Raw genomic sequence first — 15890 nt, 5'->3', positions numbered from 1 at the left:
CCGTCCCCTGGGCTGTGGGAGCCACAACCCTCCCTGCTGAGAGCGGTAGAAGTGGCCTCGCCGCTGGGAATCCCGCTTTGCTACAGCAACGGGCGATTTTGGGAACCCATCTCGAAACACGTTAAGGGGGCTCGGAAACCAGGCCTCTTACAAAGGCCCCCCACGTTGGGCACCAGAATCACCGGTTACTTGCAACGTGTGTCTCATTCCCCAAATCCCACCTGCTCCCTTGGCCCCCCGGGGATTGTAACGCCGCCAGGTGGAACGCAACCTGGTTCTTCAGGAGCCTAGTGCTGAGTCTCTCCCACTTGAGCTCACATAAGAAAGGCCAGACTGGGTCAGACCGATGGTTCATCTGGTCCAGTGTCCTGATGCCCACAGTGGCCAATGCCAGGTGCCCCAGAGGGAGAGAACGGAACAGGGACTCACCAAGTGATCCCTCCCGTTGCCCAGCCTCTGGCAAAAAACCCAGGAGGTGTGTGGGTTACAGAACACAAGCCCCGACGGCGGCTCCCTCTGGGTGATATTAAATTGCCTTTATTACACGGATACAGAGTTCAGAACAGACATAACCTGAATCATAATGTTTACATCTTTCACAGGTCGAACATACAGTACATTTAGAGAAAGCAGGGAACCGCGAGGGGAGGGGCAGCATGCCAAAAAAAACTCCAAAAAACCCTCCTAGCACATCGTCACGTCTCTGGGACGGCCCCGAAAGCCCCACGCAGCAGGGAACAGGTCGGGAAGGGGAGCTGACGTGATTTTGGTTTCCTGTCCCTGCCGCAAGCTCTTTTCCCCAGCACGCCCCCCAGTCTGTACAAGCAAGGCCCTTCCCCGCCCCCCTTTCATTCAAGTATTGCACAATTTTGCCTCCCAGCCCCCGGACACTGGGGCTCGGCTGGGTCTGGCGGAGCAGGTGGGTGGGTTCTGACTTGGCCTGTCAGCGGCTTTTGAGACTTTCCACAGAGTCGCGTCAGAGATGGGGGGGTCTCATCCATCCGTCCTGGGGCTTAGCAAAGTTACACTCAGCCCAGGCAAAGACCTGCAGGTGGTTGGCTGGCTGGGTCACTTCCCTGGACTAGGTACAAGGAAATGTGCGGGGGGGGGGGGGGGGCAGAGTGATTCTGGGAGCACCTGGGGCGCTTTTTTTTTTTTTTTGGTAAGGAATCAGAGCAGCCTCCTGGATTGCTGCTGCAGAGCCACCGTTCGGAGTCGCAGCCGCCAGAGCTGGCCGGGATCCCAGAATCTGCCGCTCTGAAGAGGCTTAGCAGAAAGCCGGAGGACCTGGGTTTACTCTGTATTTGTTTTCCCTGGGCTGTGTTTACGTCTGTTATTTTGACACCCCAGCCGGGGGGGTGGGGTGGGGGGGTGTCTGCTGCTGCTGTGTTCTCCAAGCGAGTGACAAGCCAAGAGGCGGGCTCGTTACAAGAAACCAAAACACCCCTCTGCCTCCCTCTTGGTCTGCTTCCCAGAGTAAAACCACTGGGCAGACGGGAAGAAGGGTCCCTCCTACTGCCCAAGGGAGGGATCGTGGACCAAACACCTCCCCCCCACATTCATTTCTGTAAATGAATTAAACTGAGCCCAGCCACAGTCCTCCCCCCCCCCAGCACAAAGGCCACAAAACTGGGTAGGTCAATGAAGACAAAAGACACTAGTAAGAAAGAGGGAGAGAAGACTGGCGCACATCGGGTGCGTGCGTGCGCACACACACGTGCAAAGGGCGTCTGGTGAGTTCACACGGCTGGCAGCCGGGACGTGCTGTTTTGCGTGCACCCATGTCACTTCCACCTGTGTTTCCGGCAGTCGCCGACCGACGCCCCTGTGCTAGAGCTGCCGCGGAGGCGGAGCGGGCTGGGGTGCAGTGAGCCATTGGACCTGGCCAATTGGCATTCCACAACCCCTGGTGCCCATCGCAGGCGCACCCCGAGAAGCCATCCTGCACCCCCAGGAGAGGCACACTGGGCTCTGTTCACCCAGCCATGCCAGTCACCTTGTGCGCCCCATGCGCCCTGGCCTGCAGAGACGGGTGATCACACAGCCTGACTTCCTCTAGGAAAACGGAGCGTGGGCAGGCCCTTGCTGCCGGGACTTCAGCCAGAGTGGAAGAGCTGAGCCATGGAAAGGATGGAGGGGCCCAGCCTGCGTCCCGCTACGTATACTGGCTGGCGGGGGGGAGCCCCAAGAGAGAGAGGAGTCGCGGAGGCTGGACCAGCGAGCGTAACTGGCAGCAGAGCCACGCTATCCAGGAAGGGAGACCCTGGACGAGGAGGGAGACCCGGCAGCGAGACGTGGCAGCCGTGGAACAAACCCCACCGCTTGGTTTATTCAAGCCAGGGCTACACACCGCCCCGGTAAACACACCGGGCGGACCAGTCTCGCCCAGACCCCGGTAGGATCTTAACAGGTCCTAAGGGAGTCCTTCCACGTCTAGCATCTAGGGTCACCCACAAACCGTGGCCAGCGTGCGGCCCAGGGGAGGAGGTCCCTGGGTTGCGGGTCTCTCCAGCGAGAGCAGGGCAGGCAGGGCTGGCTTTGGTTCCACGGTGAGCCATGCTTACGGCCAAACAGGATTCCCACTCTCCCAGCACCCGCCTGGCCATCCCGTGGCCAGTTATCGCCCCTTGGGCGCAGGCCCTGAATGCTCTCATCCCACGCGCCGCACGGGGTGGGGGCTGCAGCCCCCACGCCCCCCACGGCTGGGGAGGAGCCCGGCGGTCTCAGGCGCGAGCTGCTAAGAGGAGGACGCGGGGCCGGACACACGCTGCTTGCCAACGACAGGGCCACACGCCCAGGGACGTCAATGGGACGGGAGGACACAAGATGGCCGCCCTGTGGGCTGTCCTGCACCCAGAGGCCTTTGTGCTGAGCTGCCGGCTCTGACCCAACCCCACTTTAGCCACAATCCCCCCTGGGCTTGGCTCCTCCTGTGTTTCTCCTCTCAGCTCTATGGCTGCTGGAAGGAAAGCAGCAGGCAGCCTCCCACCCTCCCTCCCGCTTGCCTGCCTGCCTGCTGCTGCCCAGGCATGGCTGCCACATGGGGAGGGTCCCCCAGGTTAATATCCCTGGCACAGGCTGCAGGGAGGGAGTGGGGGGAGGGGGGACGACATTGGCCCTTCCTTTCCTGGTTGTCTTCACAAAAAGATGCCCAAAGAGCCACTGTGCCGGGAAGAGAAATGTCCCAGTTGCCCCTACTCTTGTCCCCTTAGCAATGTGCACAGGGGAGTCGGCTTTCCCTGTACTTTTGGCCTCGGTTAAGCCCCTTTTCATCCACAAGCCGGGCCCAGCCCAGGGCTAGCCCTGCTTTCATGAGGCAGGTGGATCTGCCATGGAGAGGGCCAAATTTAGCTCTTAGCGACACCCCTGCACACCCTGGGGAGACCACAGGCTTGCACCGACCGCAGACTGTGGCCCACTGCGCTGTGTGTACACACATTCCCTCCCCCTGCTTCTCCAGTCTAGCCATATTGCTTTGCACCAGTGATTTAAAACCTGCTGACATGGCCAGGGCTGAGGTTGCTGTTAACTCTCTCAGCTGCCCTATGGTCCGTTGGGAATAACATTCCCAGGCAGGGGAGAGAGACAGGGAGTAGCAGGACACAGGGGGCTGCAAAACCCACACATCAGAAAACGCTGAGGAGACTTAGCAAGACTGTCTCACACCAAAAGTGTCTGGAACCGCATGCATCCCCTAGCCCTTCCCCGCAAGAGCCAGCGAATGGTTTTCTCTGTTGCTGCTGCCTCATTTTCTTTGTCGCACACTCTTGCCCACATAAGAGCTACCCTCGGGGAAGCTGTCCTGCTCCTGTTGTATTTTTGGCCACTGAAATACTAGATTGTAAAGTTTTTGGGGGAGGGCTTCCCCCAGAGGGTATGTCTACACTCGCACCCTCTTCCGAGAGAGGGATGCAAATGAAGACATTCGAAATTGCAAATGAAGCGGGGATTTAAATATCCCGTGCTTCATTTGCATATTCGCATTATGGCGCTATTTCGAAATAGCAGATGTTGTTAAGACGCGGTAATTTCAAGAGAATACCCTTCTCTGGAAAAAACTGATAAACCTCGTTGTATGAGGAATAAGGGTTATTTCGAGAGAAGGGTTTTCTCGCGAAATAACCACGTCTTACAAAAGCGGCGAGGAGTCCTGTGGCACCTTATAGACTAGTTAGGTGCCTAGTCTCTAAGGTGCCACAGGACTCCTCACCGCTTTTGCAGATTCAGACTAACACACCTACCCCTCTGATACTTGACACCATGTCTTACAGCGGCTGTTATTTCGAAATAGCGCCATAACGTGAATATGCAAATGAAGCGCGGGATATTTAAATCCCGGCTTCATTTGCAATTCCGAATGTCTTCATTTGCATCCCTCTCTCGAAAGAGGGTGCAAGTGTAGACATAGTCAGAGGCTCCATTCCCGGCTGCCTCTCCCCTCAGAGCTTTTGGTTCGAATGCAAGCGTAGTTAGCTCCTTTCAAACGGGGCTCTCTTCTGTCTATGCGCTGTTTGTCTAGGGGCTGTAAGCAATCGGAGGTAGAGTGACAGAGCCCAGACGCGGAGCAGCTGTGAGACAGAGAGGCGGCCAAAATTCAAGCACAAGAGGAAGTTTAGAAAAATAACAACCACTAAGGATGGCAGGGCGGCCCCTGCGGTTCATTACCTCTGAAAACTCTTATATATTACCTCTTCTCGTGGAATATAAGAAAAATAGACAATATACATCAATCGCTTGATAAATAAATGCCACAACCGGCCTTGGGGCGAAGGAGGCATGTCAGAAAAACAGGGTCAGAACCGAGAAAGGAGGCTGCGGAAGGAAACGGACGGAAGCTGTGAACACTCGGGTTTGGTCCCATTAAAAGGTCTCTGACTGGCTTCACTGCGAGCCACCATCAAACGGTTGGTAAACCACCCCTTGGCCGGCTCCAGCCCAGCTAGTTTGGGGAGCACAAAGCTCCGGCAGAGGCCCCAGGCTCAGTGTTTCTTAAACTTTTTAAGACCGAGGAATACCAAACATTATTTTTTTTTTATGAGGAACACTAATGATTTTTTGTTGTTGTTGAGCAAAAAAAAGGTTAAGAAAAAGGGTCGGGGGGGGGGGGGGAAGTAACAGAAAAAAAGGGTCGGGGGACAGTAATTGAGCAAAAAAAAAAAAGTCACCTGCCTCTTTAAGGGCGGCCATTTTTAATTCTGTTGTTCTCCTCGGCACACCTCCGACTGCCTCGCAGCACACCAGTGTGCTACGGAACACAGTTTAAGAAACACTGGTGTAGCTTCACCTTGGGCTTCCAGACTCGGGACAGGTCTTTCCTAGGGGAACCCTCCACAATGCCTTGCTGCTGGGACCGGCCTGCGTCACACGGCAAATCAGTTCTAGGAAAGGAAGTTCTATGCTCAGTGATATTTACCGACCGCTTTGCCTCTTCCTGTGTCTCTGCTCCCATCCCTCACCGCGGATGTGACTTTCTCCGCTGAGCAGCCGTTAGGACTTCGGAGGAATTGTCACTCGGGGGTGGGAGGAAGGGGGGTAGAGGAAGGGGCTCATGTGGGGTGGAATTTTCCAGGCGAAAGCTCTTCCCAGCCAGGAATCCAGACCTGCTTTAGAAAGACCCGCCTGCCATGGCTGCCTGGGGTCGGGGAAGGTTGGGAAGTCTCCCACTGTTCCCCAGGGAAGGAAAAGCTGCGTGGCTGGCCCAGCAGAGAGTTAAAGCAAAAAGGCTGAACTGCCCTTCCAGCCTGGTCACGGCAGGGCGTGTCCATATTGTCACAGAAGGGCAGGTTGCCCGGTAAGCCCAGTGCGGGAGAGGAGGGCTACTGAACGAGACTGCGCCTGACTCCTGCAGGTTGAATGCTGCCGGGTTTGCTGAGCTCCGACCGGGCAGGTGTTCCAAGCCTGCCCTGGATGGAAGAACTGTGACTTCACCCAGAAGCCAGCAGCACCACTCCAGCTGGCTTCAATAGGATGGTGTCCACCCCGGTTCTTAAGATCAGATACCCCCGCTGCAGCAGAGAGCTGAGACGGGAAGGGGACAGCCAGGCACAAAGACTCCAGCCGCATGCTGACAAGTTCAACTTCCCTCCACCCCCACTTCCTGCCTGCATCCGTCTGGCTTCGAAATGCACAAGCCAGGCCGGTACTCGGAGGACCACGCGGCACCTTCAACTGCCGTCCCGCAGAGGCCGGGAAAGTCCACCTGAGATTTTCCCAGACAACCCCTCACGGAGCCAAGACGACACAACCAAACGGCATCATTGCCATATCAGCTGAGGAGATCACACACCACCCCCGGCTTGCTGCATGGGAACACGCCGCACATGGGAGGAGACACACAACCTGGTCTTTGCGACGTCAGAACAGCTAGGAGAGAGGGATGCTAAAGGAAGCGGGAAGAGTCACATTGGAAGCGGTGCAGCTAAGAGATCCACAGCTCACAACTAGCAAAAAAAACCAGGCAGGACGCAACAATGACGCCTAGCCCTGCCTTTATCCATTGTACCGAACAAACGACTCCTTGTTGTTCCACAACCGGACTCGATGGTCAATCTAAACAATCACACAGCGCTTCTGAAAGTGGGGGGCACCAGGGAGAAGTTCGGAAATGGATCGGGAGGGGGCAGAGCGAACAAGCCTCACGCAGCCACCTTTGAGTTCTGAGTCCGTCGCCCTCAGCCAAGCCCCCCCCCCCCCTTGTAGTGACTGGGAACGTTTTATTTGAAATCCCTACTTTTTTCAAAACACACATGATGGACTTTGCAACTCTGGGAAACTAATGCTCCTAGTAAGCATGTGGATTTTGCTTTTTTTTTTAAACCTATTTCCTAAACTTTACATACTTCGGTGGTTTATCTTAATTTTTTTTTATTTGGCAAACATCTCTTCTTTTATTATTATCATTATTATTATTATTTTTGGACCTCTTCAAATACTATATACATTCACATTAACATACAATACCTGCCCTGACCAAGGCTGGGCAGTGTCTAGCCTTCTCGCGTTCTGCAGCCGTGTCACTTGCTATATTGCACTCCCGTCCTCTGTGCTGCAAGAAATGCACAATAATCTACATTGTCTTTTATTTCTTCTCTAAGAACCAGTGTTGGTTTGTTTCCTTTCTTTCCTCCTAGAAACGGTTGCAAAACCATACGAGGGGGTGCAGGGTGGGACAAGGAAAACAAAAACGAAATAAAATAACCCAATGGCAATTCATCACAGGACTGGAGAAAACATCTGGAGAGCAAGTAGACGCAAACGCAAGGGGAATCTATCTACAGGCCATCGGAAGAGTCTTCAGAAGGGAAAAAAACAAAAGGTGTCTTTTTTTTTTTCCTGTGAAAGGTTGAAGTGGTGAGGACGGCAGTCACAAGATACTGGAGCTGGAGCGGTGGGGTTCTGGAGAGCAGAGAGAGGTAGTGGAGGAGTACAAAAAGCAGAAGGTCCTGGTGCAATTGCTTTCTGCTCGCGGGGAGAATCCACAACAGATTGTCACGGTTCTGTTTGAAATGATGCTCTCTCTGGAACAGGACTGGGATCTGACGGTCGTTGTTCATGAGCACGCTTTCCCAAGCAAATGAAACATGTTTATAATCCACAGAGGGAGGGAGCACAGAATGTCGGCTCCCCGTCACACACTCACACACACGCACCCACGCACGCACAAAAGTTGTGTATCTTTTTTTTTTCGTTTTGTTTTCTCTTTATTTTAATAAAATTCTTTAACTCCACAGATGCGCGTCCTTCCTCCTTCCAGGTACGTGTCGCTGCTGAGAGGCCAGCGCAAGACCCCACCCTACCCCACCCCACCAAAGAATGCAAGGAGTCCAAGCGCGCCGGCTCGCCTTTGGCCAGTCGTTGTGGTTTGGTTGAAAGGGATAAGTGCTGCTCCTTGCGTCATGAAAAACAAACCAAAACCATCAACTGAAAAAGTAAAACAAAAAACAAAAAAAACCTCCCAACAACAGAAACCAAAACAACTTTGGCAGTGGAAAAAAGGTTTGGATATTTCTGTTTGTTTGTTTTTGGATTTCCTTTGGAGCAGAGGTGAGTCTGGTATGTTCTTGGCTAGCTAGCAAGGTAGTTTACAGGTAAGCTTCCTTTACTTGGTTTTGTTTGTTTTTTGGATTTTTTTTTTACTTAAAGCCAAAGAGTTTGATGTTTTTAGTTTTTATTTTTTTTTTTTACAAAAAAAAAAAAAAAAAGAAGAGAAGTTTCTTGCCTTGTAAAATCAAAATCCTTCATCGTGCCTTCCCCCAGCTGCACCGAGAGGGATATTTCACGCACACACGCGTATCTTCGGCGGGAGAGAGACGGGTGGGTTTTCCTTTCCCCGAGTGAAGATGCGTAGAGTTTGCGGACAAATTCCTTGTCCGAAAAGAAGAAAACAAACAAACCAACAGCAACGATAACTCCCCAAATCATAAAGAAAGGAAGAGAGAACAGAGAAGATTGGTATTTGCCTTAACTCCACTTAAAGCCCGGTTTGAGGAGCCGTGAGGATTACATGTGAGAGATCGAGAGGTCATTTGGAGGTCACAGAAGTCAGGTAGCTGAGGAAGTTGCATTGAATGCAGTTAGTTTTTCTTTTGGAGAGAAGCGGTAGCAGCAGCAACGGTCTGTAGGTTTCTCGGATTCGTTCCCCTCTGTTGGCCGGCCGGTTAGCGGGACGCCGTTTCCAGAGGAGCGGGGGTGGCCGGCGTGCCGGAGCGCGACGCAGCCGTCGAGCCGGTTTCGCTGGGGCTGGCCGCCATGGCCACGCTGCTGAGGGAGGTGCTGGCGGCCACGTCCGGCTGAGCCGAGCCCACCCCTAAGCCCACCCCGGAGGAAGGGGCCGCGCCGGCAGAGGCCTGGAGGCCCTGCAGAGGTTGCCCGCAGACGTGGTGGTGCTTCTCCCAATCCTTGTGCTGGCAGAAGGAGCCGCAGTAGCGGGCCGTGTTGCACCCGCTGCAGGTCTCGCTGGCCTTGCGCCCGCAGTTCCAGCAGCTCTGTACGAGAGGGCGAGAGCAGAGACATCAGCGCCGGTGCCGTGAAGCCTGGAAGAGAGACCCAGCCCTGCTAGACACCCCCTGGGGCATGGAACCGCCCAACGGATCCTGAGCACCGCGGAACACGCCAGCCTTCGGGGTTAGGTCCCCTGCTGGACCTTTCTTAGACGCCTGGCCACTCTCGGGCAGTCCCTGGTCTGGTCGCATGGGCGGCCGGTGTGCAAGGTAGGGGAAGGCATTGACTTCCCAAACGGCCAGCCTGGCCCCGCCCGGAGTCCACCCCCAGAACACCTGCCCCATGCTCTGGGGCCAGGGAGGGCGGGCTGCTCGCGACCTGCAGGCCCCGTGATGGGGGCGTGGCCTGGACAGAAGGGGCGGGGTTGGGGGCAGGGTTGGGGGCTTGCCTCTCCCCGCCCTATCTTTACCAGCCGCTCATGTCTGGTGATGCTAGTCTGATTTCACTCCACTGGGTCCTTCTAAACCCTCAGCGTGGGAGCCGGGGCGAATCGCAAGCCGACCTGGCTTACAAATCAGAATCCTGCACTCTATCTGTGTCAGCTCAGTTGCTAGAAGGGGGCCGCCCCCACACAGCGAGCTTCTGGCCCCGGCCCGCCCGTGGTGTCAGCACGCCAGGGGTTACACGCTCCCGCCCTCGCGAGCACAGCGCAGGGGCGGGTGAGCTCGCCTCTACCTCACTCGAGTCCTCCTGCTGATTGATCACCGTCAGCGCGTCCTCGGACGCCTGGCGCTTGGCCTCCGCCAGGGCCCTCTCCATCTTGGCCCGCTCGGTCGTGATCAGCTCGTGGGCTTTGCGCTCCGCGTCCGACACGGCTTTCTGGAGCTCAGACATGGCCTGGCGCTTCACCTCGTTCACAGCTTCTTCTGAACGGAAGAAGGAGCATGTAGTGCCACTGCCCGCGTCCGCCGGGGCCAGCCAGCCAGCAGGAGACCAGTGGGCACGGGGGTAGGGGGGGCGAGCTGCTAGCGAGTGTTTGGCTATGAAGGGCGGGAGGCCTGATTTCCCATAGCACGCCTGTGCGCCCGTGCACACGCTGCCACAGCTGGCCGTACAGACCCGCCCTCGTGGGTGCGGGTTACTGCCTCACATAGGGACACTTACGCCACATACAGCGAGAGAGAAGGACCAGGGAGCTCTGCAGCCTAAGCTGAGCACCAGCTGGTTTTACAGCCCAAGCGGTAGCGGCGCCTACACTAAGCTCCAGAGGTCCCAGGTTCTAATCTGCCCCGTGGTGGTTACACACACGTGCACGAAGCTGTGCACCCGCACACGCTCCGATTACATGCATCACCGCTTGTGCGGCGACGTGCCTAGCTTTGCGGCTGAAGAACTGGGGGTCTCGCCAGACTAGCTCAGCTCAGTCTCCAGTGGTGGAAAGCTGGATGGTACAAGAGTCTGCCTGCCCCCCAAAGTGCACAGCTGTGGCAGAGGCAGCCCAGAGGGGGCCATTTCTTTCTGATCCCTGGCAGGGCGGGGTTGGGTCCTGCCCCTTGGAGCCACGGAGGGTCTTGTTACCCACGGTACCATAGGTCAGCCACAGCGGGAGGGGGGCTGGGATGTCTGAGAGGACACGGGGAGCGTGCCACGCTCGCATTCTCTGCCTCCCTGGCTCCTGCCGGCCAGCCCCACGCAGCGCTCTACGTAGCGGTGCCCCAGAGAGAGGGGGCTAGGAGCTGACCTCCCGCTGGCGCCGGAGGGGTTGGGCCTGGCTGGGAACAGCTCACCCCACGGGACACACCCACAGCCTGCTGGAGCCGGTGGAAAGTCTCCCATCCCCTTCCATGGGCGTTGGCTCAGGCCCAGTGTCACGCTGCCCCCTGGCCACAAGGAAGGGGGTGGGGGGGTGTTGTTTCCATGCAACCCTTGCCAGTCCCCAGGAGTCCTAATGAGCAAGGCCCCCGACACGCAGCCTGCCAGATTCAGCGCTGGGGAGCTCCACCGAGGTCCAGGCCAGGAACGCAGGGCTGTGCTTGGCCCAGCGACCGCAGAGGAGGACACACAGGACAGCTCAGGTGCGGCCAGGCGCCGTTTGGGCCCCGGGACTCATTCAGACCTCCAGCCAGGCAGTGCCACATCAGAACGGCCAGCCTGGGTCAGACCAAAGGTCCATCCAGCCCAGCGTCCTGTCTGCCCACAGTGGCCAATGCCCGGTGCCCCCGAGGGAGTGAACAGAACAGGGAACCATCCCTGCCGATCTGGCTAGGAGTCATTGATGGGCCTACCCTCCAGGAATCTATCTAGCTCTTTTTTTGAACACTGTTAAAGTCCTGGCTTTCACAACATCCTCTGGCAAGGAGTTCCACAGGTTAACTGTGCACTGTGTGAAGAAAAACTTCCTTTTGTTTGTTTTAAACCTGCTGCCTATTCATTTCATGTGGTGACCCCTAGTTCGTATGTGACGGGAACAAGTAAATAACTTGTCTTATTTGCTTTCTCCAGACCTGCCATGATTTTATAGACCTCTGACACATCCCCCCTTCGTCTCCTCTTTTCTAATCTGAAAAGTCCCTGTCTTTCTCATCCCCCTTCCTATGGCCGCTGCTCCAAAGCCCTCACAGGCGGTAGGATCCCACAGGGGCGCACTCACCGGCTTTTCTCCAGATTTCCTCGGGCATGTAGCCAGAGAGGGGCCGGGGCACAAACTCCCGGTGCGTGTCTGAAAACAAGAGAGGGAGAAGTGACGCGCCACCAACCTCAGCAAAGCCACACCAAGGCGCCTTCAGAGCCCAGACGGACAGCGGCAGACAGCCCCACAGGGGAAACCAGCCTTGGAGAGACGCCCCGAGTTGCCGGAGCCGCGCCCTGGGCCGGTTCTCCTCTGCCTTGCGCTGGCGCCGGCATTCCTGGCAAAGGGCGCGTGCAGGGCAGCTCATTCAACGTGGCAGTGGTGACCATGACAACACAAGCGCGGAGGGCTGGGGGGCAGGATCAGGCCCAGGGTGCCGTTAGCTCTGCACTTGGGTTTGCTGGGAGGGTTTTAGCGGGCAGAGCAGAGGTTAACGGCAGAGCCTAGAGCAGGGGTGGGCAATTATTGTTGATGGGGGAGTTGGTACGTGGTCGGGGGCCACACTCTTCCATGATGTTAACGGAGGGGGTGGGAGGTTGGGGGCAGGGGTGCCTGGGGTGCAGGAGGGGGGGTGAGATCCAGGAGGGGGACTGGGTGCGGGGGGGATTCTGACCTGGAGGAGGGGTGCAAAGGAAGGAATGCAGGGCCTGGGGGGGCGGGGTGAGCTGGGGCAGGCATGCAGGAAACGGGCCAATGGGAGCTGAGAGATTGTGCTGGGGGTGGGGGCAGTCCACGGAGCCTCCTCCTCCGGAGCTCGCAGGGTTCAGAGAGCTGCTCTGAGCAGCGTGGGGGGGGGGGGGGGGGCAGGCAGGGAGCCTGGCTGAGGCTCCCCATGGCTGGATCCAGCGGTTTGGCGGGTCGGATCCAGCCCCTGGTTGGATTTTGCCTGCCCCTGCTGCAGAGCCATTGATCATCCCAGCCAGAGCCCGGCACGGGGCAGTACCGGCGGGGAGGGCTGGCCCCCCCCCCCCCGTGGCGTCTCCGGCTGGGGGCTGTCAGGACAGTTTCCGCTTCGGCAGCTCGGCTCCGTGGGTGGCTGCTGCCGGGTTCTGCTCACGTTGGCAGGTCACCCCAAAGGAGGAGAGGGCCGAAGGGCAGAGGGACGCGGGGCTGCGGCGACGCAGGGGAGGACGGGTGATAACGGCTGCACCCCGGGGAGGAAAGAGGCAGCCCAGGGACCGATTGGGGGGCACCCAGCAACTGAGCTGAGGATCGGCGGGAGGTGCCGGGGTGCGCTTGTGGGGCCGGGGGTGGCTCTTCTAAAGCTCTCTGCAGGCTCTGCAAACACCCCCCAGGAGGCCGCCTGGGAAAGGTGTCCCACCCCCCCCCAGTTACCCGCCCCGTGCCGGGAAAGCCGCCCGGCGGGACAGTCAGTACCTAGCGGGGGGGCCTCGGAGTTGGAGGAGCTGTTGTGGGGGCGCGGGGTGGGGCTGGTGCCTTTCTTCATGTCTTCGGCGTCGCTGTAGCGGCGGATCCAGTGGTTGAGCTCCTCACGGTCGGCCTCCTGGCAGCGGCGCAGCACGGTGAGGGAGCGCCGCGTCTTCTCCACCATGTCCATGATGCAGTTCAGCAGCTGCCGGGGAGCAGGCGGGGGGAGCCCTGGTGAGGCCCTGGTGCGGGGCTCACGCTGGGGGCTCGCTGCACCCGTGCCACCCCCCAGAGGCATGTGCTGCACGAGGGGCTTGCCCGGGAATGGCTCACCCTAGGGGCGTGATACACTCGTGCAAGCCCCATTTGCACGAGGGGGTGTGTGTGTGTCTCCGGCGGTTTGTGTCTGATCCGATATGCCCGGGGGGAGGGTGCCTACACGGGTACCCATCCACGGAGTGACACACAGCACACAGGCCTGGAGAAGGTGCCTCTTGGCAACGGCAGGGTCCTATCCCACCCCTCCTGGGAGCTGCCCCTAGGCCAGTGCAGCCGGACAGAGCTCAGGGTGGGGCCCAAGGAGCCAGAGGGCACAAAGCCTGGCTGGCATTGGCAGACAGGCCCCCCTACAGGGGCTGGGTTCCCTTCCTGATCACCGAGGGGTCCCCCCGCGGAGGGCTCAGAGCGCGCATGCGATTCACACCTCCCCGGTCCTCCCGCGCGGCGCAGCCGAACGCCCCCGAACCTGGCAGGGCTGCCCAGGAGGCCAAGCGCAGCAAGAGGGGCTGGTACGTACGTTGTTGAGGTGCTTCCACTCCTCGGCCCACTCCCTGTCCGTGAGCCGGTGGTCGATGACCTCCTCCTGCCGGGAGCCGTGCACGGCTGGAAGAGAGCCCGCAGTCACCCACTGGCTGCCGGTCGGCTCTTTGCCCCCGGGGTTAGCGGTGAGGCCCCTTGTGCCGGGCGCTGTGCGGAGCCGAGCGGCGGCCCCACGGGCTGCCTGCCTGCAGCCGGACAGTGCTGGCGGGCAGGTAGGCTGGCGCGGCGCCCGGCTGAGGCAGTGTGCCGCGAGGGGCCGTGCAGGGCTCGGATCGCACTGCTCGGCCAGCGTCACGCCCCACGGGCCCGCTCCGGAACCCAGAGCACGGGGCGAACTGCACCGTCCCTCACGCGCTAGGCCTTAGCACCCTGCGACTGAGGGCTGGCGCGCCTTCCAGTCACTCACGGACCGGCCTCGGCCAGGCCCGTCCCTGTAGGAGACCCTACAATAACATGTCCCCAACCCGCTCTGGCTGGCGTCGTGGGGACGGGAGGGGGGCACTGGAGATCCCCAGGGACTCAGCCCGGCTGAGCAGCACTGCGGCCTGTCCAGGCCCCGACACCCGGCAACGGCAGACGGATTTTCCCAGCCAGTCAGGAACCGAAATGCCTCTCCTGTGGGAAGCTGCTGAGGGACTAGCTCTACCCGGCGCCGCCCCACAGGGGCAGGGAACCGTTGTTGGGCCAGTGACTCACAGGAAAATCAGTTGGGGGCTGTACACAAGCGAGAGCCGACCCCCCCAAACAACCCTTCACTGACGTGGCCCTGACGGAGGAGCAGAAAGACCCTCCCCCATTCCCCTCGCACACCAGAGCCGGGGGGCCCAGGCTGGTAGGTTTTGTGTGCTCCAGCCCCACAGCGGGATGGTGGCAGGGTTGGGCGGGGCTGGAGCACCAATGCTGAGGGGAGCCCTGAACCTCGGGGGCTGGATCCAGGCTAGCTGGGGGCTGCATCCGACCCCCAGGCCTTAGTTCCCCACCTCTACCATGCAGCATGGCCACTCCAAGGCGGGCCCCACAGACAGGCCTGCGGCAGCTCAGCCACTCCTGGAATGCGCCTGCTCCCCCCCCCAGCTTGTTACTGCTATGATCCGAGGAGCCTACCCGGGACAGTCACCCCCTGCTCTGCTCCCGCGAACCCCCAGGAGGCAGTGCCCCAGAGCCGCCTGTTTCACCCTGCGCAGCTGGGGCAAAGCTGTCGCCTGGTGTAACCCATGGTCTGCCTTGAGCTCTCCCCTGCCCCCAAGGGCCAGCCTCCTCGCCCCCCCCCCCGCTCATCTTGCACATCCCTTCGTTGTGCTCTCAAGCCACCCAGAGCCACGGAGGCTCCTGCCCAATGTCCCTTCTCATGGCTTCCATCCAGGCGCAGAATAAATTTTGTTCTGTGCACCAAGGCATGGGCGGATGCGCACCACCAATCGAAACACAGGCTGCCAGCTGTAGGCGTTCTGCCCATCAGCTGGGCGGCACCTGAATCTCTCCTGGGCAGCTGCCCATGTGCTCAGGGAACCGTGCTCCTGCCCCTCCCACTAGCCCCCCAGGACTCCCCAAGCACCTCCCTTCGGCATGCAGTGCGTGGTGTCCCTATCTGCTCGGGATGGGAGACCTCTCAGGCAGGTCCATCCCCCGAACGTTCCCCGCGGGGGGGCCCCGGCCCACGCCGCCGCCACTCACCCGCTTGCCGGTGGCGCTCGCGGAGCTCCCGGGGGTCGGGGTGCCGGTAGGTGTCCCGGTAGTGGTGGGCGATGACCATGTCCTCCAGGCGGTAGTGCTGCGGCGGAGGCGGCGGGGGGTGGGGCAGGCCGTTGCTGGGGCTGTAGCGCTGCGCCGGGCTCATGGTGCACGGCCGCTTGCTGAGGTGTTCGGGGTGCAGGGGGTCTCGGTCCAAGCCGTTCTCTTTGGTCCTGCTCCGCGGCGGGGAACAGGAACGACCGGGTTACAAGGCTGGGGAAAGGAGTCCTGCCCCGCCCTGCCCTTGCACAGCGCTTTGAGCCACTAAGCCCCTCTCCGACACTGACTCCCTGGGGGGGCCTTGTGCAAGTCACTTCTTTTCCGTACCTCAGTTTCCCCCTCTGTCAAACGGGGAGAGGAACCCGAGGCGGGGGAGAGGAAGGGACTGCTCACCGTACAACCT

The 15890-nt window shown here is 59.2% G+C and overlaps 1 protein-coding gene across 8 annotated transcripts in view; it reads right to left on the bottom strand.

Moving 5' to 3' along the window:
- Positions 1-521: 521 nt before the first annotated feature.
- Positions 522-15890, bottom strand: part of CBFA2T3 (CBFA2/RUNX1 partner transcriptional co-repressor 3) — a 114146-nt gene continuing 98777 nt past the window's right edge. For 6 of the 8 annotated variants that reach the window (XM_075939859.1, XM_075939863.1, XM_075939860.1 and 3 more), the window contains 6 exons: positions 15431-15660; positions 13734-13819; positions 12947-13142; positions 11591-11659; positions 9676-9866; positions 522-8984 (listed from right to left, as the gene is read on the bottom strand). In XM_075939859.1, the coding sequence (XP_075795974.1) occupies positions 8658-8984; positions 9676-9866; positions 11591-11659; positions 12947-13142; positions 13734-13819; positions 15431-15660 (1099 nt within the window). In that variant the 3' untranslated portion in view covers positions 522-8657. Of the gene's footprint in view, positions 9033-9675; positions 9867-11590; positions 11660-12946; positions 13143-13733; positions 13820-15430; positions 15661-15890 lie in introns of all 8 variants that reach the window. The other 2 variants (XM_075939858.1, XM_075939865.1) reach the window with 2 other exon arrangements.

The sequence above is a fragment of the Pelodiscus sinensis genome, chromosome 12 (genome assembly GCF_049634645.1).
Source record: "Pelodiscus sinensis isolate JC-2024 chromosome 12, ASM4963464v1, whole genome shotgun sequence".
In the NCBI taxonomy this organism is placed as follows: domain Eukaryota; kingdom Metazoa; phylum Chordata; order Testudines; family Trionychidae; genus Pelodiscus; species Pelodiscus sinensis.
This window is presented reverse-complemented; position numbering and strand designations above follow the sequence as displayed.